The sequence below is a fragment of the Eurosta solidaginis genome, chromosome 4 (genome assembly GCF_040869045.1).
Source record: "Eurosta solidaginis isolate ZX-2024a chromosome 4, ASM4086904v1, whole genome shotgun sequence".
Classification (NCBI taxonomy): Eukaryota; Metazoa; Arthropoda; class Insecta; order Diptera; family Tephritidae; genus Eurosta; species Eurosta solidaginis.
In genome coordinates, this window is record NC_090322.1 from 114,992,662 (window position 1) to 115,017,540 (window position 24,879).

The 24,879-nt window shown below is 42.2% G+C and overlaps 3 protein-coding genes and 1 pseudogene across 6 annotated transcripts; 1 reads left to right on the forward strand and 3 right to left on the reverse strand.

The window, feature by feature from the left end:
* Window positions 1–526: 526 nt before the first annotated feature.
* Window positions 527–4,558, reverse strand: LOC137250166 (uncharacterized). 4 transcript variants are annotated; one of them, XM_067782548.1, is made up of 5 exons: window positions 3,963–4,558; window positions 3,725–3,853; window positions 1,412–1,597; window positions 1,198–1,354; window positions 527–1,135 (listed from the first exon to the last, which is right to left on the reverse strand). In XM_067782548.1, the coding sequence occupies exons 1-5, from the start codon at window positions 3,966–3,968 to the stop codon at window positions 1,011–1,013; spliced, it is 603 nt and encodes a 200-aa protein (XP_067638649.1). In that variant the 5' UTR covers window positions 3,969–4,558; the 3' UTR covers window positions 527–1,010. The 4 variants fall into 4 exon arrangements, with proteins under 4 accessions (XP_067638649.1, XP_067638650.1, XP_067638652.1 ...); XM_067782549.1 differs by having other exon boundaries at window positions 1,696–3,747; window positions 3,811–4,546; XM_067782551.1 differs by adding an exon at window positions 1,696–1,904 and having other exon boundaries at window positions 3,725–4,546.
* LOC137247712 (transcription termination factor 4, mitochondrial-like) lies at window positions 2,561–3,720 on the forward strand (annotated as a pseudogene).
* A 4,263-nt stretch (window positions 4,559–8,821) lies between the features above and the next one.
* Window positions 8,822–21,814, reverse strand: LOC137250165 (TBC domain-containing protein kinase-like protein). The gene is made up of 9 exons (XM_067782547.1): window positions 21,510–21,814; window positions 21,173–21,428; window positions 20,356–21,115; window positions 20,142–20,297; window positions 19,911–20,088; window positions 19,624–19,830; window positions 19,290–19,561; window positions 18,938–19,231; window positions 8,822–9,012 (listed from the first exon to the last, which is right to left on the reverse strand). The coding sequence occupies exons 1-9, from the start codon at window positions 21,703–21,705 to the stop codon at window positions 8,908–8,910; spliced, it is 2,424 nt and encodes an 807-aa protein (XP_067638648.1). The 5' UTR covers window positions 21,706–21,814; the 3' UTR covers window positions 8,822–8,907.
* A 1,046-nt stretch (window positions 21,815–22,860) lies between these two features.
* LOC137248651 (uncharacterized) lies at window positions 22,861–24,554 on the reverse strand. The gene is made up of 6 exons (XM_067779553.1): window positions 24,542–24,554; window positions 24,394–24,449; window positions 24,205–24,267; window positions 23,526–23,738; window positions 23,311–23,467; window positions 22,861–23,243 (listed from the first exon to the last, which is right to left on the reverse strand). Exons 1-6 carry the CDS (start codon window positions 24,552–24,554, stop codon window positions 23,101–23,103), a joined length of 645 nt encoding a protein of 214 aa, XP_067635654.1. The 3' UTR covers window positions 22,861–23,100.
* Between the last annotated feature and the right edge of the window lie 325 nt (window positions 24,555–24,879).

Below are 24,879 nucleotides of genomic sequence, written 5' to 3' on the forward strand. Positions count from 1 at the left end.
ATTTATACCACGAAAATAACAAAATGGGTAACAAAACCAGGCTAAACGATAACGTTAAATACCAAAAAAAAGTTATTTCACGATGCTTTCATGGATCGATTTACACTTAAGTACCGATCTGAATTTTTTTTAAGTTTTCACATTTTTTAGTTTAAAATGCGATATATGCATTCAGTGGAATAATTTTAGATTGAATGTACTTCATGCAATTTTTTTTCTTCGTGATTTTGCAATAATAAACGTAGGTACTCATAGTAATTTTTTGTTTTGAATTATGTGATTACAATATTTATAAGGACTATTTAGTTGATGGTATTGGTACTGTCAGTTAAATTCATCAGCAATCATTTATATTCAAAATATTTTTTGTTATACATCTATTTTATAAATTTTGGTTAAAAATTATTGACAAATTCGTTGCAATTAGATTGCTTTAAAGATCTTTGCAAATTTTGTGCGATTGTTGAATATTATTTTAATTAGAGCATAAAAAGCTTAGATTAGTAACGTAGGAAAAAACTTAGAATTATTTCAGTTAAGTTCATCACAAATATGTATATTCAAAATACTTATTTCTTATACATCTAGTTTATAAATTTTTGGTTAAAAATTATTGACAAATTCGTTGCAATTAAATTGCTTTAAAATTCTCTGCAAACTTTGGGCGATTGTTGAATATTATTTTAATTAGAGCATAAAAAGCTTAGATTAGTAACGTAGGAAAAAAGTTAGAATTATTTCAGTTAAGTTCATTACAAATATTTATATCAAAATACTTTTTCCTTATACATCTAGTTTATAAATTTTTGGTTAAAAATTATTGACAAATTTGTTGCATTTAAATTGCTTTAAAAATCTTTGCAAACTTTGTGCGATTGTTGAATATTATTTTAATTAGGCATAAAAACCTTAGAATAGGAACGTAGGAAAAAACTTAGAATTATTAGGTTCTTATATAGTTTTTAATCAAGATTATTTCAGTGTGTCTTGTTCGTTTGTTGTATGTAGGCTTATGCTGTTGCAGAGCTGGATTTATTGCTCAGATACCGCCTTTGTTTATGCCAGTTGTGGCTCAGCGTTAAACACCGTCTCATGCTGTCTTCGAAGTCGATCCTGCCTTGCAGTTTGAAAACGTCTAAATTAATAGGAATGGACAATGAAAATAATGACATTTTAAAACAATTTAAATTACACTACCAAAAAGTACGCTGTTCACGAGTTTCAGTTTAGATAAAGATCGTTTGCCATGTACTCCGTCCCAGTTAAAATTGAAAAGAACGTTGTCAGAGAAAAGTTTTCTCATTACTCCAATAATGTCTGATGATGCATCTTTCAGCATAAAGATATATGATTTCTAAATGAAAACCACCAATTTAAGTTATGAAATACAATTAAAAATATTCAAAAATACCATTGCTTCTTGATAATCATCTGAGTCCAACTTTTTCTCAATGTCATAAACTGAATCCAACGATGTTAGTGGCATAACGATAGAGAGCTCGGTGTGAGTATCATTTTCCATTTCTCCGCTGATACGGCATACTATTTTGTGCGTTTTCTTCCAATGTTGAGCCATGACTTCTGCCAATTCTGGAAGCTGAAATTATAGCATAAATAATAATTAAAGAGAATCAAGGTATTGCGGCTACAATTACTAGGGTTTCACAAATAACAGTTCAATATTTCACTATGCACCTTTTCTTCAATCTTAGTCAATCTAAATTCCAGGTCGATATGCTTCTGTAATATTGTTTGTAGTATCGCCATTATATTTTCGTTTGTTGTAGGGAATGTTCCTTCGTTGGTTAAGGAAGTAGCCGCATTATTCAAAACGGTACTCGTTGTATTAAGGAGGAGTGAAAGGACGCGCTGTGTTGTGCTACACCGATGATGTAGTCGTATCCCTAACGTAATCAGCTGTTTATTGTTACGACGGTAACCCAAAAACCAATTGGTTGGCTACGATATGTTTACGACCTTATCGGCAACAATAATTGATTGCATTGATTCTCATAAGGTTGGTCGAATCAGCTGTTATAAGGTTACCGATAAAGCACCAATGTCTGCAGCTTTAGTGACGCGATAAACGTAAAAAGCCAAAGCAAAGAGGATAAGTTATGAAGAGACGTATGCTCAATGTTTTCTAAGAGGAAGTCGCTGTTTTTTTGGGCGAGATGTGCATAAAATGTCTTCTAACCATTTTCGTGGGGTACTTGCGTTTATTTTTCCGCCTGTATTTAATTAACTAATTAATTCTCTTTCCAAAAATCACAGTTGCATAAAGTATCTACACTGTAGGAATAAATGCGAGACAATTCAAAAATGTCCCTCTTTGAAAAAATTCGGCATATATTTTTTGATTTCTGGGAGTTACTCGCCACTCGTAGCAGACTGGTGGCTCTTATTTTATTTATCCTCTTTGCATTGTTGCTCAATACAAGTTTCCTGAAAGCGCCGATTGTGACGCAGCCATTTTGACGAGGCCATTTACAGTACGGCATCACATCACCGCAATCTGCTGTTCTATTTGTTTTGAACCGAGGTTCCTATAGCTTTCGTAATGTTGCGGAAATTTTTAACAAATTCCAATAAATATGTGCCGTTGCTTCACAGAAGACAGCAAGTAAGATTAAAATTAATGAGTTAATGAATATTTTTAATTTAGTTCATACATGACCAACAGCTATCAACACCAAGTACGGTGAGCACAGTGCTCGATGATGAAACACCATTGGATCAAGCGCACATAGACGAAGCTGTGAGAGTGAATCCTTTGTTGGCTAGAGTGTCCCGGCACAATGGCGTAATGCACATGAAACACTCATGAATCACGGTCTCAATACGAGCAATTTCCTGCGCATTGCAACCGGTAATCCGGAGGTGTTTGCACGTCCGACACAACGTCTAGTTGATGCAATGGAATTTTGGCGCAGCTTTCAATTCACCGAGAAGCTAATGTTTTTAATGCTAACAAAATATCCAGAACTTTTAGATGTGAACGAAAACATGCGTTTACGTAAACATATTGGTTATTTGAAATCATTTGCTGGCACTAGCAAAAATGTTTGGAAATTGTTAATGAATTGTCCGGATTTACTTGAACTGTCGGAGCGACGTGCCGAAGAAAAGGTGACGTACTTGAAAGAGGTAATGCGTGCGGAAATACCTGAAAAAATAAAATCAGAAGCGTTATCTAAGCCATTAGAGGAGATACGTTGCCGCCATGTCTTTCTTGAAAGACTGGGTCTATTCAAACCAAGACCACTTAAAGTAGATCCAGATGAGCCAACTAAGAATCCACTTTTATATCAAATAACCAATAAATCGGACAATGCATTTGCAACTAAGGTGTGCCATGTTACACTTGCTGAATTTGAAGCATTTAAAGACTTGTACGCACGGGAATTGAAACGAAAACAGGATGCTGAATACGAAGATGAGGATATGCAGCTAGTACGCGGGTATAAAAAGCATTGAAAAGCTCGTAGATATTTTTGTTAGTTACATGTTACATATATTAATTTAATTAAAAAAAAAAAAACAATTGTTTTAAAATTCCGATGTGAATTTCTTATTCGAACAATTTGCACAAATTTGTTTTATCCTCTGCGTAAGTAACGCCCAATTGTCTACGAATTTGATCCTCAATATATTACAATGCCAAACTTTCTTTGTGATCAAGTAAATCACTTTGTGTTTTGTGCTCTAAAATGCAATGACGTACCTCTTCTGCTTCAAAACTCAGCGCTAAGCGATTGGGAAGATATGTTGATAAATCACTTTTTGTCAATGGAAATTCTTTTTCTTCACCATTTACATCTATAATTTTCACAGGACACCAATAGTACGGCACCTAGTTTCATTGAAAATTCCATAGCTCATATTAATTTATGTATAAACGTTTTTTATATGCACGAATTGAATTATTCACTGTAGATGCTACCAAAAATGCAATAACCTACATCCATTAAAAATCACTTGATTTTGGTTCCTTTGTGGAAAATATAAATGCAAATACCGTAGCGCACACAACACTTAATTTAAATTTAGTTTTTATTATATCCTAAATTATTTGTAAATAAATTTTTCTTACTCTGCTGTTGCGTTTCAAGCTGAAAATAACAAATGGTGGATTCGCATAAAATTTTTGTGACGTATTTGAGGGTACATAGCATGTAAGAAAAGGCAAGCATATATGTATCGGGCATTTCAATTAGGCCATCTCATTCTGCCATACTAATAATTGTGGAACAATGTGGGATATTTTGTTGTTGGTCGCCATCTTTGGTCACTAGATTTTTGCTGGGTACTGACTGTCATATGACAATCAAATGATTATCACGGTTGTATTGTTATTTTTTAAATTCCGCCATTTTCAACCGACGAAAACCATATAAAAAATAAGTTTAAAAAATGAAAAAGAGAGCATTTCAAAGCTCCATGCTAAAAGAAAAAAAAATCAAAAATAATATTAGAAAATACCAAAAGCTGTCGGAATGTATGGAGCTCACTCAAAAAATTGATACGCGAAAAATAATAGTGGTTAGTGTCTGTTGGCCCTCCGTCTATCTTTGTCGACCGTGTTGTTGTTGCTGTTGTTGTAGCGATAAAGTTACTTCCCGAAGGCTTTGGGGAGTTTTATCGATGTGATGTTCCTTTTCCGGATACAGATCCGGTACGTTCCGGTACCAAGCCCGACCATCTCTAGAACGATTTGTTATGAACACATGCGACCTTCTAGGCCATACCGCCCTCCCACCCCCTAGATCCATGAGGAGTTCGGGGTCGCCATAGCCTTGGCATTTCGCTGGCAACCTGAAAGGGTTGCGCTGAATCTGTTTGGTATTTTAGTCGCCTCTTACGACTGGCATACCTACCGCGGGTATATTCTAACCCCCTAACCCGCTGTGGGAATTGGGGGGTACTCTCGCCTCTTTATATAGATGGTTTCTGGGGACATAAGAAGACAGCCCGTAACCGTTCTGAGCAGTATTTTGGCAGGCTATATTTTCTTCCAGTCCGTAACCTTTACGCTTCGCAACCATATCGGGGACGCGTAGCATGCCATGGGCGGGCCAATTGCTTTTTATAAGTGGTTACAATTGCGGCTGTATGCTCTCTAAAATGTAGATCCTGATCGAACGTCACATCCAAGATTTTAGGGTGTATGACAGTCGGTAGCGTGATGACATCGACGAGGATGTTTAATATGGTCGACATTTGGCGCGTCCGTATTGTAAATAAGGTCACCAATGATTTGGTCGGTGACAATGTCAGGTTTCGGGAGGCTTAGAAACTGGAGAGATCAGGAAGATAGCTGTTTATTTTGCTACAAAGCTCATCGATCTGTGGACCTGGGCCTGTGGCCATTGTTGTGCACTCATCGGCGTTGGAAACGTAGTGACCTTCTGGTATTGAAGGTAGCTTTGATATGTAGAAGTTAAACAAAAGTGGGGATAGAACTCCACCATGTGGCACCCCTGGTTTAATTCGTCTTGGTTTGGGTGTTACATTCCTTAATTGCACCGATGCTTGCCGACCAGACAGATAATTTGCGGTCCCTTCCAGGTCTTGCAGTAACGTGCCATGGTCGACCGTCAAAACTTTTTGACAGGTCTAACGCAACGAGTACTGTCCTATGGTGCGGTTTTGATTTAATTTGCAATTTATCTGAGAACTAATGGCATTTAGCGCGGTGGAAGTGGTATGTAATTTTCGGAAGCCATGCTGATGATTGGCTAGTTGCAAATTTGCATTGAAGTAGGGAAGCAGAATAGCTTCAAGTGTCTTGGCTACTGGCGATGGGAGAGATATCGGACGGTAAGATGCCCCTATGTTAGCTGGTTTCCCAGGCTTTAGTAGCGGAGCCACCTTGCCCATTTTCTGTTTTTCGGGGATGACGTAGGTGGAAAGAGACAAGACATGCTAAATAATTAAATCCCTCTTTGCTTAGGTTTTTAAGCATCGGCATGGCTATACCGTCTGGGCCCACTGCTTTAGCTGGTTTAACATGAACGATGGCATCCTCAACCTCTTTGGCGGTGATGGTAATTGGGGACGCGCTGTATTTATGCTTGTGTGCGCGTCTGTTGGCCCGCCGTCTAACTTTGTCAAACGTGAAATGCTTTACATATTGTCGGCAAAAAGCGTTCGCACATTTTTTTGCATCCGACAGCACTTTATAGCCAAAGGCGATGGAGATTTTGTCATTGTGCTTAGACGGATTCGATAGGGACTTTGCGGTGAACCAAAGCTTACCCACACCGGCAGAGAGGTTACAATTCTTTAAATGCTCCTCCCATTTCGCCCGCTTGTGTTTATCTACAAGCAATCTGATGTGCTAGTTTATATCCCTTATTTGGGGATCGCCGGAGTCGTTTGTCTTATAAGGTCACGTTCTCTCGCTAAATTTGCGACCTCCGCCGGAAAATGAGGCCGGCTTTCCGGAATTCTTCCGGCGGAAATAAACCGAGCCGAGACGGATTCAATGATCTTGCGGAAAGCACGTTCCCCTTGGCGGGCATCAGTCGAGATAGGGAGGGCAGCAAAGCGATTGTCTGTAAAGGATTTGTATTCATCCCTTTCCTAAAGTTGATGAAAGTGCGGTTCTCGGTAGTGATGAAGTCGGCGGATCAATCGAGCGAAAGAAGTATAGGCAGGTGCTCAGATGCCAATGTTACCATCGTCTGCCAGTTGGCGCAGTTTACTAAACCTGCGCTCACGATGGATAGATCTGGCGAACTGTGACAGCTTCCTACCATACGAGTGGGGGCGTCTCCGTTTATTGTGCAGAACGTCGTTTCCTCTATTTGGTCCGCCAACATCTCACCCCTGCTTCCGCCTGTAGGATTGAATGCCATAGATCATGATGGGCTGTGTAGCGCAACCATTTCAGGTTGCCGACGCAATATATAGCTTCTCCAAATCCAATTGTCAACCTCACCTATCCGTGGCAAATCCTGTTTCACTAACAGACGAGGCTCTGGCGACCCCAAGCTCCTCATGGAACTTGGGGGTGGGGAGGGAGGAATAGCCTGAAGGTTTAATGTGGCCATATAAATCGTTCCCGAGATGCGGTCTAGTACCTTAATGGCGCTGTGTTACTGGAGAGTACCGGATCTGTATCCGGCAAAGGAACATCACATCGATAAAACTCCCCAAAGCCTTCGGGGAGTAACTTTATCGCTACAACAACAGCAACAACAACAACATGGGCATTGAAATCGCCTAAGATAATGCGATTATCGGCGGTGAGTAGTGCTGTGATATCAGGGCGGTATCCACTGAGGCAACAGGTGACAGGAAGAATGTAGATGTTGATGATTTCTAGGTTTACATCGCCTTGCCGGACAGATATGCCATGACATTCTAGGACACTGTCCCTGTGGCCGATGTCGGGATCGAATAGATTATATTGCACTGATTGGTGGATGATAAACGCGAGACCGCCTCCATTTCCGCTCTCACGATCTTTTCTGTGGACCTTATACCCAGAGCAAGTCTGCAGAGCAGATCCTGCTGAGAGTTTGGTCTCTTGGGTCGCAGCAATGGGGATGCTATGCCGCTTCATAAAATCAACTATATCCCCAGCTAATCCATCACAATTTAACTGCAGAATTCTGAGGTGCAACGGGGGAGACGTCGTCACTCTAGGGGTAAGTGACGGGTGACTACGCCTGAGTTGATAGAGACCAAGACGCAATTGATGTTGTGGCCCTGGGACAGGACGTAAGCATTGGGGTACCCGGTGTAGTTGGGTTTGCGGCCTGGCAGCATGGCGCGATGAAACCCGTCTGGGGGTTGCCGTCGCTGAGACCAGAACATCTAGGAAAGTGGCACCGTCCAAGACAGGAGCTTCATTGGGCAGATGTTGCAAACATATATATTCTATTCTGACAGACGGTGCAAAAGGTGGTAGGAACTGTCTGTTTCCCTGACCTGCACGATCGCTAGTGCCGGAAATAGGGGGAGAAGAAGACGTGGGCGAGGGCTGACGCTTGGCATTACTACCGACTCTACTACGGAGACTGTAGTTATGAGTAGGAGCGGCCGTATGAGCTACTGGCGCCATGGGACGCGCCCAGCAACGGGTACTTGTTGTGGCTTGCTGAGCAGCAGGGCTGCTGGAAGGTAGTGGAAGGGCGCTAAGGCGCAGACAACGGGACGCCCTTAAGCGTGAATAGTAAGGAGCCACAAAAGATATATAAAAGTTACGTGGACGTCGCCTTTTGGATTCTAGCACAGAACAACCTGGCCGATGCAACCATCCCTTGCACGTGACACACTGACAAGAGTGTGACCGTCCTAAAAAGATTATTTTCCGGCCCACGCAGCAAAACTGTGTCTCACGACCGGGGTCAGGTGTAGGACCCGAATTGGGTTCGATACCATCCTGGAGCAGGAGAGTATGGCGCAGTCCCGCTGCAAGGATCTGATGGGAGGATGACAATTTGTGGGAGGGACGCAACACATTAAATGGGGTTAAAAATGACAGCCCTTAATCGGGAAAAATCCCGAGTCGGTCTGGTACATAGAACCGGCTGCCTTGGGAAGCGAATTGATATTCCTAATATGAGCCTCTCTTAGAGTCAAGTTGTCTTGCTAGGTCACGTTCTCTAGCTAAGCTTGCAGCTTCAGCCGGAAAACGAGGTATGGTTTCAGGTATTTGACTCACCGGAATAAAGCGTACCAAAGCACAAGCGATGAACTTGCGGAACGCAGGCTCGCCTTGCCGGACATCAGTAGGAATAGCGAGAGCAGAAAAGACAAAAGTCGTTCATGCCAAATTGTCCCTGTCAACCCTATGAAACAATGCCCCAAGTTGACTTTAAATACGCAAAAGTTATTTTATTTCTGATATACATATGAATACAAAACAAAATGCTTATTAATCTAGTTTATTAGATATCAATTTGAAATAAGTATATTCGGTTCGATGGTGTGTAAAATATTAAATCCTTTATGTAAAATACAAACACGCAATACTCCACATTCCACCAAAAATGTCGAAAACTGCAATAGTAGTAGTATATATAATCGCATAGGACCGCACATGACGCAATAAAACCAGACAGGTGAAGTGAATATTACAAAATGAAGTTGCGTTTGAAAAAACTCGTCCTGTTGTTGTTGTAGCGATAAAGACACTCCCCGAAGGTTTTGTGGAGAGTTGTCGATGCTGATGATACTTTGGCGGATATATGTAGATCCGGTACGTTCCGGTAACAAGCACCATTAAGGTACTAGCCCAACCATCTTGGGAACAATTTAATCTGACCACATTGAACCTTCTAGGCCATCCCGTCCCCACCCCCTAGTTCCATGAGGAAATTGGGGTCGCCAGAACCTCAACTGCTAAATATGTTTATGATACATGCATATTTGTAGCAGGATTCGCTTCGCATAGGTGAAGATGACAATGGGGTTGCGGAAGGCTGTTGTTGTTGTTGTAGCAATGTTTCGCCCCACCTAATAGCTTCGACCGATCTAACGGGAGTCCAAGGAAACTTGCTGTTTCGACAGGGGTGGGCCATAATGAAAGGGGTGTTAGAGGCGTTTGTTCCACATTACAATTAAAGAGATGGTTGGTGTCATGTGGGGACACATTGCAAGCCGGGCATACATTTTGTATGTCGGGGTTGATTCTGGATATGTAAGAGTTTAACCTGTTACAGTATCCAGAACGAAGTTGAGCCAGAGTGACTCGCGTCTCCCTGGGGAGTATGCGTTCCTCTTCCGCAAGTGTTGGGTACTGTTCCCCGAGTACTGGATTCACCGGGCAATTCCCGGCATAAAGGTCCGACGCCTGTTTGTGGAGTTCACCAAGGACCTGCTTGTTTTTTTGCTTCATACGGCGGAGTTCTCAGGTGCCGTATTTCTTCAAAATGCTTAGGGAGATGACTCCTTAAGTCCCTCTGCGGTGCTGGCTCATCAATCAGATGTCTGTTGGGATGCCCAGGTTTCTGGGTATTCAACAGGAACTGTTTGGTTAGCATCTCATTTCTCTCCTTAATGGGGAGTATTCTTGCCTCATTATGTAGATGGTGTTCTGGGGACATAGAAGACAGCCCGTGGCGGTTGTAAGCGCAGTATTTTGGCAGGCCTGTAGCTTCTTCCAGTGGGTAGTTTTTAGGCTTGGCGACCATACAGGGGACGCGTAACACGCAAACGGCTGGCCAATTGCTTTGTATGTGGTAATGAGCGTTTCTTTGTCTTTTCCCCAAGTACTGCCAGCAAAGGATTTGAGGATTTTATTACGGCTCTTAATTTTCGGAACAATTGAGGCTGCGCAACTCACTCCGTCACTTACTCCCAGACTGACGACGTCTGCCCTTATGCACTTCAGAATTCTGCAGTTAAACTGTCATTGGATTAACTAGGAAGATCGCGGAAATAGTCGATTTCATGAAGCGGCACAACATCCTCATTGCTGCGATTCAAGACACTAAACTCACAGCAAGATCTGCTCTGCAGACCTGTTCTGGGTATAATGTCCACAGAAAAGATCGCGAGAGCGGAAATAGAGGCGGCCTCGCGTTTATCATACACCACTCTGTGCAATATCATATATTTGATCCCGAAATCGGCCGCAGGGACAGTGTCTTAGAACGACAAGGCTTATCTGTCCGGTTAGGCGATGCAAACGTAGAAATCATCAACATCTACATCCCTCCTGCCACCCCAGTGGATACCGCCCTAATATCAGCGCCTTACTCACTGGCAACAATCGCATTATATTAGGCGATTTCAATGCCCATCACGATCTATGGCATTCAAACTTGCGGGCGGACAGTATGGGTAAGATTTTGGCGGATCAAATAGAAAAAACGACGTTTTGCACAATAAACGGAGACGCCCCCACACGTATGGTAGGAAGCTGTCACAGCTCGCCGGATATTTCAATCGTGAGCGCAGAACTCGTAAACTGCGTCAACTGGCAGCCGATGGTAACATTGGCATCCGACCACCTGCCTATACTTATTTCGCTCGAGCGTCCCGTCGACTTCATCGTCACAGAAAAACGCACTTTCATAAACTTTAAAAAAGGAAAGTGGGATGATTACAAATCCTTTACAGACAACCGCTTTGCTGTCTTCCCTATCCCGACTGATACCCGCCAAGGGGAGCGTGCTCTCCGCAAGGTCATTGAATCCGCCTCGGCTCGTTTCATTCCCGCCGGTAGAATTCCCGAAATTTGGCCCCACTTCCCGGCGGAGGCCGCAAGTTTTGCGAGAGAACGTGACCTTATGACAGCTCGATCCCGGCGACCCCCAAATAAGGGATATAAACCAACGCATCAGATTGCTAGTGGATGAACACAAGCGGGCGCAATGGGAGGAGCACCTAAGCAGTTGTAACCTCTCTGCCGGTGTGGGTAAACTTTGGTCCATCGTAAAGTACCTATCGAATCCGTCTAGGCACAATGACAACCTTTTGGCGATAAAGTGCTGTCGAATGCGAAAAAATGCGCGAGCGATTTCTGCCAACAATATATTATGCATTCTACGGTCGACAAAGATATACGGAGGGCCAACAGCCACGCATATAAACATAAATTCAGCGCGTCACCAATTACCATCACCGCCAAAGAGGTTGAGGATGCCATCGGTCATGCTAAACCGTCCAAAGCAGTGGGCCCAGACGGCATAGCCATGCCGATGCTTAAAAGCCTAGGGAAAGAGGGTTTCAAATATTTAGCACATGTCTTCAACCTGTCTCTTTCTAACTTTGTCACACCCGCAAAATGGAAAATGGCCAAGGTGGTCCCGCTACTAAAGCCTGGGAAACCAGCTAACATAGGAGAGTTGTTGTTGTTGTTGTTGTAGCAGAGCTTCGCCCCACCTAACAGCCGCGACCGATCACAGATTGTCATCAATATCCTCTAACGGGAGTCCAAGGAAACTTGCTGTTTCAATAGTGGTGGACCATAAGGAAAGGGGTGTTAGAGGCGTTGGTTCCACATTACAATTAAAGAGATGGTTGGTGTCATGTGGGGACACATTGCAAGCGGGGCATACATTTTGTATGTCGGGGTTGATTCTGGATAGGTAAGAGTTTAACCTCTTACAGTATCCAGAACGAAGTTGAGCCAGAGTGACTCGCGTTTCCCTGGGGAGTATGCATTCCTCTTCCGCGAGTTTTTGATACTTTTCTTTGAGTACTGGATTCACCGGGCAATTCCCGGCATAAAGGTCCGACGGCTGTTTGTGGAGTTCACCAAGGACCTGCTCGTGTTTTTTCGCTTCATACGGCTGGGTTCTCAGGTGCCGTATTTCCTCAAAATGCTTACGGAAATGACTCCTTAAGCCCCTAGACGGTGCTGGCTCATCAATCAGATGTCTGTTGGGATGCCCAGGTTTCTGGGTATTTAACAGGAACTGTTTGGTCAGCATCTCGTTTCTCTCCCTGATGGGGAGTATTCTCGCCTCATTATGCAGCCAGTGGCAATTCTGAGAGCAGTATTTTGGCAGGCCTGTAGCTTCTTCCAGTGGGTAATTTTTAGGCTTGGCGACCATATGGGTGACGCGTAGCACGTAATATCTTTTCCCCAGGTACTGCCAGCAAGGGATTTGAGGATTTTGTTACGGCTCTGAATTCTCGGAACAATTGCGGCTGCGTGCTCTCCAAAATGTAGATCATGATCAAACGTCACACCCAAGATTTTGGGATGTAGGACAGTCGGTAGCGTAGTGCCATCGACGTGGATGTTCAAAATGGTTCACATTTGGGACGTCCATGTTGTAAATAAGGTCGCGGAAGATTTAGTCGGTGATAATGCCAGGTTTCGCGAGGCGAAAAAACTTGGGAGATCAGGGAGGTTTATTTTATTGCATAGCTCATCGATCTGTGGGCCTGGGACTGTAGCCATTACTGTGCTGTCATCGGCGTAGCAAACGATTGTGACTCCTTCCGGTGGTGAAGGTAGCTTAGATATGTAGAAATTAAACAAAAGTGGGGATAGGACACCACCCTGTGGCACCCCTTGTTTAATTCTCCATGGTTTTGATGTTTCGTTTCTAAATTGCACCGATGCCTGCCGACTACCCAGATAATTTGCGGTCCACCTTTTAAGACATGGGGGAAGGGTAGAACCTTCCAGGTCTTGCAGTAACGAGCCATGGTTGACCGTATCAAAGGCTTTTGATAGGTCTAGCGCTACGAGTACTGTTCTATGGTGGGGGTTTTGATTTAAACAGCAATTTATCTGAGTGCTAATGGCATTTAGCGCGGAGGTAGTGCTATGGAGTTTTCTGAAGCCATGCTGATGAGAGGCTAGCTGCAAATTTGCTTGGAAATAAGGGAGCAAAATGGCTTCGAGCGTCTTTGCCACTGCTGATAGGAGAGATATCGGACGATACGACTCTATGTTCCCCCAGCGGGTTGGGGGATCAGAATATACCCGTGGTAGGTATGCCTGTCGTAAGAGGCGACTAAAATACCAGATTCAAGGGGCTTTGTAGCGCAACCTTTCAGGTTGCCAGCGCAATATATAGCTTCTCCAAACCCAATTGTCAACCTCACCTATCCGCGGCGAATCCTGTTTTACTAACAGACGAGGCTCTGGCGACCCCAAGCTCCTCATGGAACTTGGGGGTAGGGAGGGAGGGAATGGCCTGAAGGTTTAATGTGGCCACATAAATCGTTCTCGAGATGGTCGGGCTAGCACCTTAATGGTGCTATGGTACCGGAGCGTGCCGGATTTGTATCCGGCAAATGACCATCACATCGATAACACTCCCCAAAGCCTTCGGGGAGCAACCTTATCGCTACAACAACAACAACAACTCTCCTATTTTAGCTGGTTTACCAGGCTTTAGTAGCGGGACCACCTTGACCATTTTCCATTTCTCGGGTATGACAAAGGTGGAAAGAGACAGGTTGAAGACCTGCGCTAAATATTTGAAACCCTCTTTCCCTAGGCTTTTAAGCATCGGCATGGCTATGCCGTCTGGGCCCACTTCTTTGGATGGTTTAGCGCGACCAATGGCGTCCTCAACCTCTTTAGCGGTGATGGTGATTGGTGACGCGCTGAATTTGTGTTTATGTGCGTGTCTGTTGGCCCTCCGTCTATCTTTGTCGACCGTGTTGTTGTTGTTGTTGTTGTAGCGATTAGGTTACTCCCCGAAGGCTTTGGGGAGTGTTATCGATGTGATGGTCCTTTGTCGGATACAGATCCGATACGCTCCGGTAACACAGCACCATTAAGGTGCTGGCCCGACCATCTCGGGAACGATTTATATGGCCACATTGAACCTTCAGGCCATCCCTCCCTCCCCACCCCCAAGTTCCATGAGGAGCTTGGGGTCGCCAGAGCCTCGTCTGTTAGTGAAACGGGATTCGCCGCTCGAAGGTGAGGTTGACAATTGGGTTGGAGAAGCTATATATTGTGCTACACAACCCCTTGAATCCCTTTGTCGACCGTAGAGTGCATTATATATTGTCGGCAGAAAGCGCTCGCGCATTTTTTCGCATCCGACAGCACTTTGTCGCCAAAGGCGATGGAAACTTTGTCTTTGTGCTTAGTCGGATTCGATAGGGGCTTTACGGTGGACCAAAGTTTACCCACACCGGTAGAGAGGTAACAACCTCTTAGGTGCTCCTCCCATTTCGCCCGCTTGTGTTCATCCACAAGCAATCTGATGCGTTGGTTTATATCCCTTATTTGGGGGTCGCCTGGATCAAGCTGCCTTATAAGGTCACGTTCTCTCGCTAAGTTCGCGGCCTCCGCCGGGAAGTGGGCCGGATTTCGGGAATTCTCCCGGCGGGAATGAAACGTGCCGAGGCGGATTCAATGACCTTGCGGAAGGCACGCTCCCCTTGGCGGGAATCAGTCGGGATAGGGAGGGCAGCAAAGAGGTTGTCTGTAAAAGATTTATATTCTTCCCACTTTCCTTTTTTAAAGTTTATGAAAGTGCGGTTTTTGGTGACGATGAAGTCGGCGGTACGCTCGAGCGAAATAAGTATAGGCAGGTGGTCGGATATCTGGCGAACTGTGACAGCTTCCTACCATACGTGTGGGGGCGTCTCCTTTTATTGTGCAGAACGTCGTTTCTTCTATTTGATTCGCCAACATCTCACCCCTACTGTCCGCCCGCAAGTTTGAATGCCATAGATCGTGATGGGCATTGGAATCGCCTAAGATAATGCGATTGTTGCCAGTGAGTAAGGCTCTGATATTAGGGCGGTATTCACTGGGGCAACAGGTGGCAGGGGGATGTAGATGTTGATAATTTCTAGGTTTGCATCGCCTGACCGGACAGATAGGCCTTGACGTTCTAAGACATTGCCCCTGCGGTCGATGCCAGGATCAAATATATAATATTGCACAGAGTGGTGTATTATAAACGCGAGGCCGCCTCCATTTCCGCTCTCGCGATCTTTTCTGTGGACATTATACCCAAAGCAGGTCTGCAATGCAGATCGCGCTGTGAGTTTAGTCTCTTGAATCGCAGCAATGCGGATGTTGTGCCGCTTCATGAAATCGACTATCTCCGTAATCTTCCCAGTTAGTCCATTGCAGTTTAACTGCAGAACTCTGAAGTGCATGGGAGACGTCGCCACTCTGGGGGTAAGTGACGGGTGACTACGCCTGGGTTGTGGAAGGCCAGGACGCAATTGCTGTTGTGGCCCTGGGACTGGGCGTCCTTGGGCAAGCATTGGGGTACCCGGATGATTTGGGTTTGCGACCTGGCAACATGGCGCGATGAAACCCGTCGGGGGGTTGCCGTCGCGGAGACCAGAACATCTAGGAAAGTGGCACCACCCAAGGCAGGAGCTGCATTGGGCGGATGTCGCAAACATATATATTCTGTGCTGGCAAACGGTGCAAACGGAGGTAGGGACTAAGAGTCTGTTTCTCTGACCTACAGGATTGCTGCCGGAAAAGAGGGGGGAGAAGACGGGGGCAGGGGCTGTTGCTCAGCATTGCTTCCGACTCTACTACGGAGATTGTAGTTATGAGTGGTAGCAGCTGTTTGAGTTGTTGGCGCCGTGGGGCGCGAGCAGCAGCGGGTACTTGTTGTGGCTTGCTGAGCAGCGGGGCTGCTGGAAGGTAGTGGGGCGCTTAGGCGTAGACTCGGGACGCCCTTGGGCGTGAACAGCAAGGAGCCACAAAAGATTTATAAAAGTTACATGGACGTCGGGTTTTGGGATCAAGCCCAGAACAACCTGTCCGATGCAACCATCCCTTACACGAGACACACTGAACAGAGGAGTATGACCGTCCTAAAAAGATTCTTTTCCGGCAGATGCAGCAAAACCATTTCTCAGGACCGGGGTCAGGAGGCGGACCCGGATTGGATTCGATACCTTCCCGGAGCAGGAGAATATGGAGTCATATCGCCCGATAGGAGAATAGGAGAGTCATATCGCCCGATATCTGTCCTATCGCTAGTAGCCAAGACGCTTAAACCCATTCTGCTCCCCTACTTCAAAGCAAATTTGCAGCTAGCCTGTCATCAGCATGGCTTCAGAAAACTCCATAGCACCACCACCGCGCTAAATGCCATCAGCACCCAGATAAATTGCGGTTTAAATCAAAACCCCCACCATAGAACAGTACTCGTTGCGCTAGACCTATCAAAAGCTTTTGATACGGTCAACCGTGGTACGTTACTGCAAGACCTGGAAGGGACTACCCTTCCCCCATGTCTTAAAAAATGGACCGCAAATTATCTGGGTGTTCGGCAGGCATCGGTGCAATTTAGAAATGCAACATCAAAACCAAGAAGAATTAAACAAGGGGTGCCACAGAGTGGTGTCCCATCCCCACTTTTGTTTAATTTCTACATATCTAAGCTATCTACGTCACCAAAAGGAGTTACTATAGTTTCCTACGCCGATGACTGCACAATAATGGCCATAGGCCCAGGGCCACAGAGCGATGAGCTTTGCAACAGAATAAATGGCTACCTCCCTGATCTCTCCAGTTTTTTCGCCTCGCGAAACCTGGCATCATCACCAACTAAATCCGCCGCGACTTTATTTACAACATGGACGGCCCAAATTTCGACCTTTTTGAACATCCACGTCGATGGCACTACGCTACCGACTGTCCTACACCCCAAAATCTTGGGTGTGACGTTTGATCAGGATCTACATTTTGGTGAGCATGCAGCCGCAATTGTACCGAAAATCCAGAGCCGTAATAAAATCCTCAAATATCTTGCTGGCAGTACCTGGGGGAAAGACAAAGAAACGCTCATTACCACATACAAAGCAATTGGGAACCCGATTGCATGCTACGCGGCCCCTATATGGTCGCCAAGCCTAAAAACTACCCACTGGAAGAAGCTACAGGCCTGCCAAAACACTGTTCTCAGAACCACCACGGGCTGTCTTCATTTTGAGTAAATACGGCACCTGAGAACTCAGCCGTATGGAGCGAAAAAACACAAGCCGTATGTAGCAAAAAAACACAAAACCTCAGTGAACTCCACAAACAGGTGTCGGACCTTTATGCCAGGAATTGCCCGGTGAATCCAGTACTCAAAGAACAGTACCCAAAACTTGCGGAAGAGGAACGCACACTCCCCCAGGGAAACGCGAGTCACTCTAGCTCAACTTCGATCTGGATACTGTAACAGGTTAAACTCTTAACTATCCAGAATCAACCCCGACATACAAAATGTACGCCCTGCTTCCAATGTGTCCCCACATGACACAAACCATCTCTTTAATTGTAATGTGGAACCAACGCCTCTAACACCCCTCACATTATGGTCCACCCCTGTTAAAACAGTATGTTTCCGTTAGAGGATATTGATGACATTTTGTGATGTTGTTGTTGTTGTTGTAGCGATAAGGTTGCTCCCCGAAGGCTTTGGGGAGTGTTATCGATGTGATGGTCCTTTGCCGGACACAGATCCGGTACGCTCCGGTAACACAGCACCATTAAGGTGCTAGCCCGACCATCTCGGGAACGATTTATATGGCCACATTAAATCTTCAGGCTATCCCTCCCTCCCCACCCCAAGTTCCATGTGATCGGTCGCACCTATTGGATGGGGCGAAGCACTGCTACAACGACAACAACAACTAGGATGTGTTTTTACATTATGGGTATCAAATTGAAGCTGTTGATGAGTGCTTTAGTACAGAGTAATTTTTATACCGCTGGGTGACTAGGGTCGCGAGATAAAGGCCAAAGCGTGGACCCGGATACCCTAGAATGTGTGTGTAATATGGATATCAAATGAAAGCCGTTGCTGAGAGCTTTAAAGTAATTGTCATTGTGATATTCGATTTAGTCGAATCAACCTGGCAAAACTGATAAGTATACAAACGAAGCCGAAATAAAGACATGAATTAATAATACCCACATACCTATTTACATACGTCTTATTCGATTTGCCTGAAATTTGGTATATAATTTTGCCTATATTAGTATTTACGATCCTTTTTCCGGAAGTAGACCAGAGACGGACTGGGACTGGGACTCGGAATGGGACTGGAACAAAATACATACCACCCTCTGGGACTGGCAATAAGGGATGAAGAAGAATGAGAAAAACTTGAGAGAAGAGAAAAGAGAGATGGAGGAGACTGAGAAAGAGATAGAGTGAGACGAAGATAGAGATAGATGAAGCAAAAAAGACGGAGGGTGGAGTGAATAAAGGGGATTAGAAAAAGTGAAGAGGGGAGGGCAGAGTTGGACGGAAAAAGCTTATTTAAATTTTCGCAGATAGACCAAATTTATGGCGGAACAACGTCTGACGGGTCTGTTAGTGTGGAGATATATCGAGTTTGGCGTTTATCCGCACATAACATTACTGAGATAGTACACAAGTAGCAAAATAGTACAAAAATGTTCCCTCCCTACTACTTTAAAATTTATGACCGCATTATGAGGGCCGCCAAATTTTTGTTGTTGTACTAATGACTTCAACTGTCTGGTTTTATTGCATCATGGGACCGCGTTAAGAAAAAGCAAACATACCTGAACAGCATGTTCGTGCGTATTGCTAATACATATTACAATACAACCTTGCAACATTTCTTCCAATTGTGGTATACCTAGCGCATCTAAACGTGGCTCCAACAGTTGTGATGCGTTAAATGGTATATTAACGCTGTAAGGCGTCTTTACGTGAGTAAATTCAATAGCGCTGCGTATATCCAGAATGCACATATCTGTCGGAGTATTATGTAAAATGTGTGTAAAATCATTTGCACTGATACGAGGACACACCTCTGCTTGCAATTCTTTCAGAGTTACATCAGATGTAATATCCTGGAAAAAATATAAATTATTGTGTATTTCATTACATCAAAGCAGATAACAAGCATACAAATTCATTTAGGTGCTTTTCACGTAGTCCATGAACACGATGAGTTACACTTTTTGGTGTGCATTCATACATTTTTTGTGATTCGAAAACGCATGTTTCCATAACGATGTCTGGTAAATCCGAAAAGAGTAAAATGCACTCATTAAACCCAGAACTGAGAAGAGTGCCTTTTAATTGTTTTAATATAGCAATCCCGATGAATAATGGATACGAACTATCACCCAGCATAAGTTTGTCCCATAGGTGCATTATCTTATGAAGTGGGAACACGTCTAAAACGATTTTTTTTTTAATTAGAAATATATGTATAGATACGAATACAATAGAGACTTACGCGAAAACATTGTAAGAAACCAAGGAATAGCAAATAGCTCTGGTATAAAATTGATACTTGATAAATGCTTAGCCAAAATTGGCTCGTGGAATGCGGTGAGTTGTGAAAATTTGCTTAGATACTCTTTGATAATAGCTGAATTGTCCTTTAGAAAAAACCACTGCAGATATTTTGGAATAAATTTGTATAAACTGAGAAAGGCCAACTCTGTATTGGTTTAGGACAAAAAAATATAGTATAAGCATGTGTGCAAATGACATGTAATTTAAATTAATATAGAAACGGACCCTCATTATTGAAGTTAAGGCATAAAAAAGGCGCTGTGAGTGAGTCTAACCCCTGCCAATAAACGTATTGTGGGTGCGAAGTAACCCAAGCTTTCAATAAACGTTTTAACTTGCAGTGACCTTCGGGCGAAGATAATAATTCGTCATACTGATGACACCGTGGTATATCTACATCAATCTATAAATTCTATATGTAGACAATTGCAATAATAATGAAAAACCTGTACTCACTTGACGATCGGTGGATGTTGATGTAAATTTGTCAATTTTCTCATAACTACCATTTTCTATCACTTCAAGAAGACATGCCCAAATTGGACCTCGTAAAAGTGGTGGAATGTCAGCAGCGGCCTCCTGGCGTATAATTTCACTCGTATACGGATAACCCTTCCAGCAAATTATACAATTGTAAGAGTAATGTAAAATATTGTTATTATTTTCGTACCTTAAGAAGACGTGAAAAAAGACGCACGCGATAAAACTGATATTCTATATCTTTTTCTCGTATTATCAAAGGCAATAGCTCCATACTCGCCCCAAAATTGTGTGGGAACTTTGGTGAATGTATTAGCGGAAAATATGCCATTGCCGGCAGATTACATAATTTTTCAAACAAATTATTTAATTTAAGCGGAACCACGCGATCATCCATAAGATACGATTGGCTACGTTTAGGTCCGACAATTGCTCCATTAAGGCATACCAGCTGCGGTATGGCCAATATGGGTGCCTCGCTACGAATTAGACCTTCTTTTTTTAATTCGCTCTGTACATCACCACCCGCCAATTGCCACCAGTAATATATTTGTTCGAGTGGGCACCGAAGTAGAAGGATTGCTGGCTTTTGCGGAGTAGTATACCTGTAGGTTATTACATCCCTGGCAAAAAACTCGTGCGAGAAAATCGAATCTGGCAGTGGACGCTTCGCAGGTATTACACATAAACAACTTTCAATTATAGACCGAAAGTGCCTATTTATTTGCTCATATTGTTCAAGACAATCGTGCTCGCGTGCTATTTCCTCGAATACATTTTTTGATTTACACAGTGAGAGTATTTTACGGGTTATAATTGACACGTTCAAATTAGGCCAAATTGATGTTTGCAACAATAGTTCGGCGACAATCATTCCCACCGACCAAATGTCACTCTTAATGTTGTTTTTTGAGCCAAGAAAACGCTCCGGCGATATATATCTAACGTTGCTGACGATGGGTAAATATAATTTTTGGGAAAATATAAGTAAATGCAATATTATTTACCCAATGGGGAAAGGAACATAATCACCTCCGTTAGTCATATGATAAAGTCCATAATTAAAGAGTTTAACATTATCGTACTCATCCAGCAATATATGTTTTGGTTCCATATTGTGAACAACTAAATTGTGTTTGGAAAGTTCTTTAAGTGCGCAAATGATTTGGTAAAATATACGGGCTACGAATGGCTCCACTAATATAGCTCGAGATCTTTCATGCAACGTAATTCCATAGTATTCTGAGACAACAATTGTGCGTTCTAAAAGGAAGTTTGATAAATAGATACATTATATTAAGGGGCGTTGTATATATGGTAGTTCGCACTAATGCGTTTACATACCATGTTTACCACGCACGAAATCTAGGTACTGGCACAAGTGTGGATGTCTTAACTCCTTAAGTCGTTGGGAACGTCCCAGTATCGCAATAGAATTAGGTGTTAGTGGTAAACCATTACTCCCGCATACATCCCCAGGATGTATGCGTGCAAAAAACGTAATTGCTGACAAGCGCGACTCTGGTTTACTTATTGACATATCGGATACAAGTTACTATTTAAAATTCATTGTAATTTCCATTTCAAAATAAATTCAAAACCGCTGCAAAAACTAATGAAACCTCAAAACGAAAACAAATCTCTGCGTTAAAAACCCTACTAGACAGCTGACAATCAGATGATTGATCATCTGTCAGGAAGTGCTGTAGGAAAATCACATCAGGGCGCAGTACGAATATCACATCAGGTTTGCTCTAGCAGTATGACAAACCTGATGGGTTTGGTTGTATACGTGTGGCTTCAGACATGATGTAAACATTTGTCATGGCGGAGGCATCATGCCGGATGTAAACATTTGTCAAAGCGGAGGCATCATGCCGGATGTAAACAATTGTCAGGGCGGAGGCATCATGCCTGATGTAAACATTAGTCAGAGCGGAACCATCAAACATGATGTAAACATTAGTCAGGGCGGATCTATCAAACCGGATGTGCAAATCAATCACAGATGATGCATCATAATAAATAAAACATATACAGATGTATATAAAAATTCGTTTATTATTCAATATATGTGCACTTTTATATAGTACTTATGATAAAAGACTATAAAAAGATCTCAAAACGTCCAATTAAATATATATATCACATTATTTATTCTCACTTAGTTTTACTTATTGTATATCTGATTACTTTTTTTAATGTTTTCATTGTTCATTAAAATGTCGTTTCTTGAAATAAAGTATGCTTACATTATTTATTCTAACTTTACCTATTTACGTATATATCGCATTGCTGTTCTTTATGTATTCATTAAAATTTTATTTCTTTAAAAAGCTAATAATTGTTTGTCTTTTCATTCTCAGGTACTTATGATAAAAAACTATAAAAAATATATATATAGCATTATTTATTATAACTTTTACTTATTTAAATGTGTATATCACTACTTTTTTTATGGATACAGTATTCATAAAAATCTAATTCTTTAAAAAAACATAAATTGCATTTTTATATCAGATTGCTTTTCTTTATGTGTTCATTATTAATTAAAATTTCATTTCTTTCAATTTTGTTCACAACATGTTTTGTCAAAAAGGCTTTTATTTATTAGTTATATGTCCTTTTTGTCTCAGGTAGTTATGATAAAAGCTATATAAAAAATTCAATTAAACATTGGGACTAAATTAAAAAATATTTCGAAAACTTAAAAAACTTCATTTAAACATCACATTATTCTAACTTAAAAAAAGTAACTGACTAACTTAAAAATATTACGAAAACTTAAAAACTTCGTTAGTATATTACATTAGCCTAACTTAAAAACCGTAACTAATTAACTTAAATATATTCCGCAAACTAAAAAAATTCAAAAACATAAAAAACCGAAAATTCAAAAGCTACAACTTAAATGCAAAAGAAAAGAGGAAACAATTCATTGCGCTGGTGGGCTTGTCTGTGCAGTAACTAATTTTTGCTTTTTGCCGAATTTCCTTTGTGCCATCCTGTAGTGGCTGAGTTCAACCGCCTTTCTCATTCCTTTTTCATACGATGCATGTCCTTGGTGTATGAACACATCTAAAAACGTACCAAAAATCAATATAGGAATACAATTTATAATACATCTGTCTTTATAACATCTTACCGCTAAGAAATGTCTCGAACAAGGAAAGCTTTTGGAGACTTTTCTTTCCAGCTGCTCCCGCCCAGTTGTACTCTTCCATCAACGTGTCACTAAAAATTTCTTTTACTACTCGGGGTATGTCCTCTGAAATGCCCTTAATTTTGAACATATGAGCCTTCTAAAGTATGAAAGCGAAATTAAATTATGGTAAAAGATAACTTTTTGGGTCAAATTACCATTGCTACTGCATACTCCTCTACCTTCAATCTTTCTTCCACCCTTAGAACCTCTAATACATTCTGGAGAGGCAATGCGCTGGCAACTTCATCCATGTACTTGTCTCTGACTTCCCCAGTAATTTTGCACACAGAGCTTTCCACCTTCTTCAGCGTCACCTTGCACTCTCGCATTAAGGGCTGTTGCGCCAAAACTTCACTCTTCGGTACCGCCTGTTTAAAACGAAGGTTTATTGTTGAAGTATATATATTAACAAGAAACGAGTTGAAAATCGGTGTTACAAAACATTATATACTCAGATGTGAGCTTTAGCAACAAAGTGGTTTGGTTGAGATATGGCCGGTACCTTTTTTCGTTATCAGCCCAATTCTCAATGTTTTTCCCGGAGAGATTTTTCCCGTTCCCCATACAAATATTTGTATGGAGAACGGGAGAAATCTCCCCGGGAAAAGGATTGAGAATTGGGCTGTATATTTAAGATAATAATCTATCGTTGTTGGACGGCCATAACCGTTTAGACGGTTAAGCGCCAATTAAGTAAGAAGTAAGTAATCTATCGTAAGGCCAATGAAACTAATATTCTGCATAGCAAAGATTAGTATATACACAAAAAAGCCTAAGCCATTAGAGAATAATTGAAGCGAGAAGTAAAATTAATTAAATAAAAACAATACTTACATCTTGCTTTATTTCCTCCACCATTTTCATTGATACGCTTTGATTATAGCTGAGTGTACGTTGCTAAGTTTAAGGAATACAAAAAGTACTTTGCATGAATATTGTAAAATACAAATATCTAGTTAAATACAATATCATTGTGAATTTTAATGCTCTTTTTCCTCCGTCTCCTATTATCCTACTTCTTACATTCTGTTCAATTTGATCCATCTTATAAATAATCTCCATCAAAACTCTCAGCACATCTATAAAAAGAATAATATACGTTTAATATCTTATACAAAACAATGGGGCGTATTCATAGTCAAAACTTAGTTAAGAATTAAAAGTTAGTTACAGCTTTTTGACATAATATTCTATTGGCTATCTGTCAAAAAAGCTTCAACTAACTTTAAGTACAAACTAAATTCCGTCTATGAATATATGTAATATACAACACAGCTACCTAACCGATAGCTTTCTTGTTGGGAATTGAAAACGATAGAAATCAGCTGATCAAGCTAATTTTGTTGCACATATCTACCTTTGGCTAAACTATTCGTGCAAGTATTGTGAATGATGACAAAGTGTGATCTCTTCTGCATAAACGTCAAAATTCCAAAGTGATTGGATCACCTGATTCGTATTTGACTATCGATGTCTCATTCTGTATCTCTTTCTATCACCCGCTGAAGA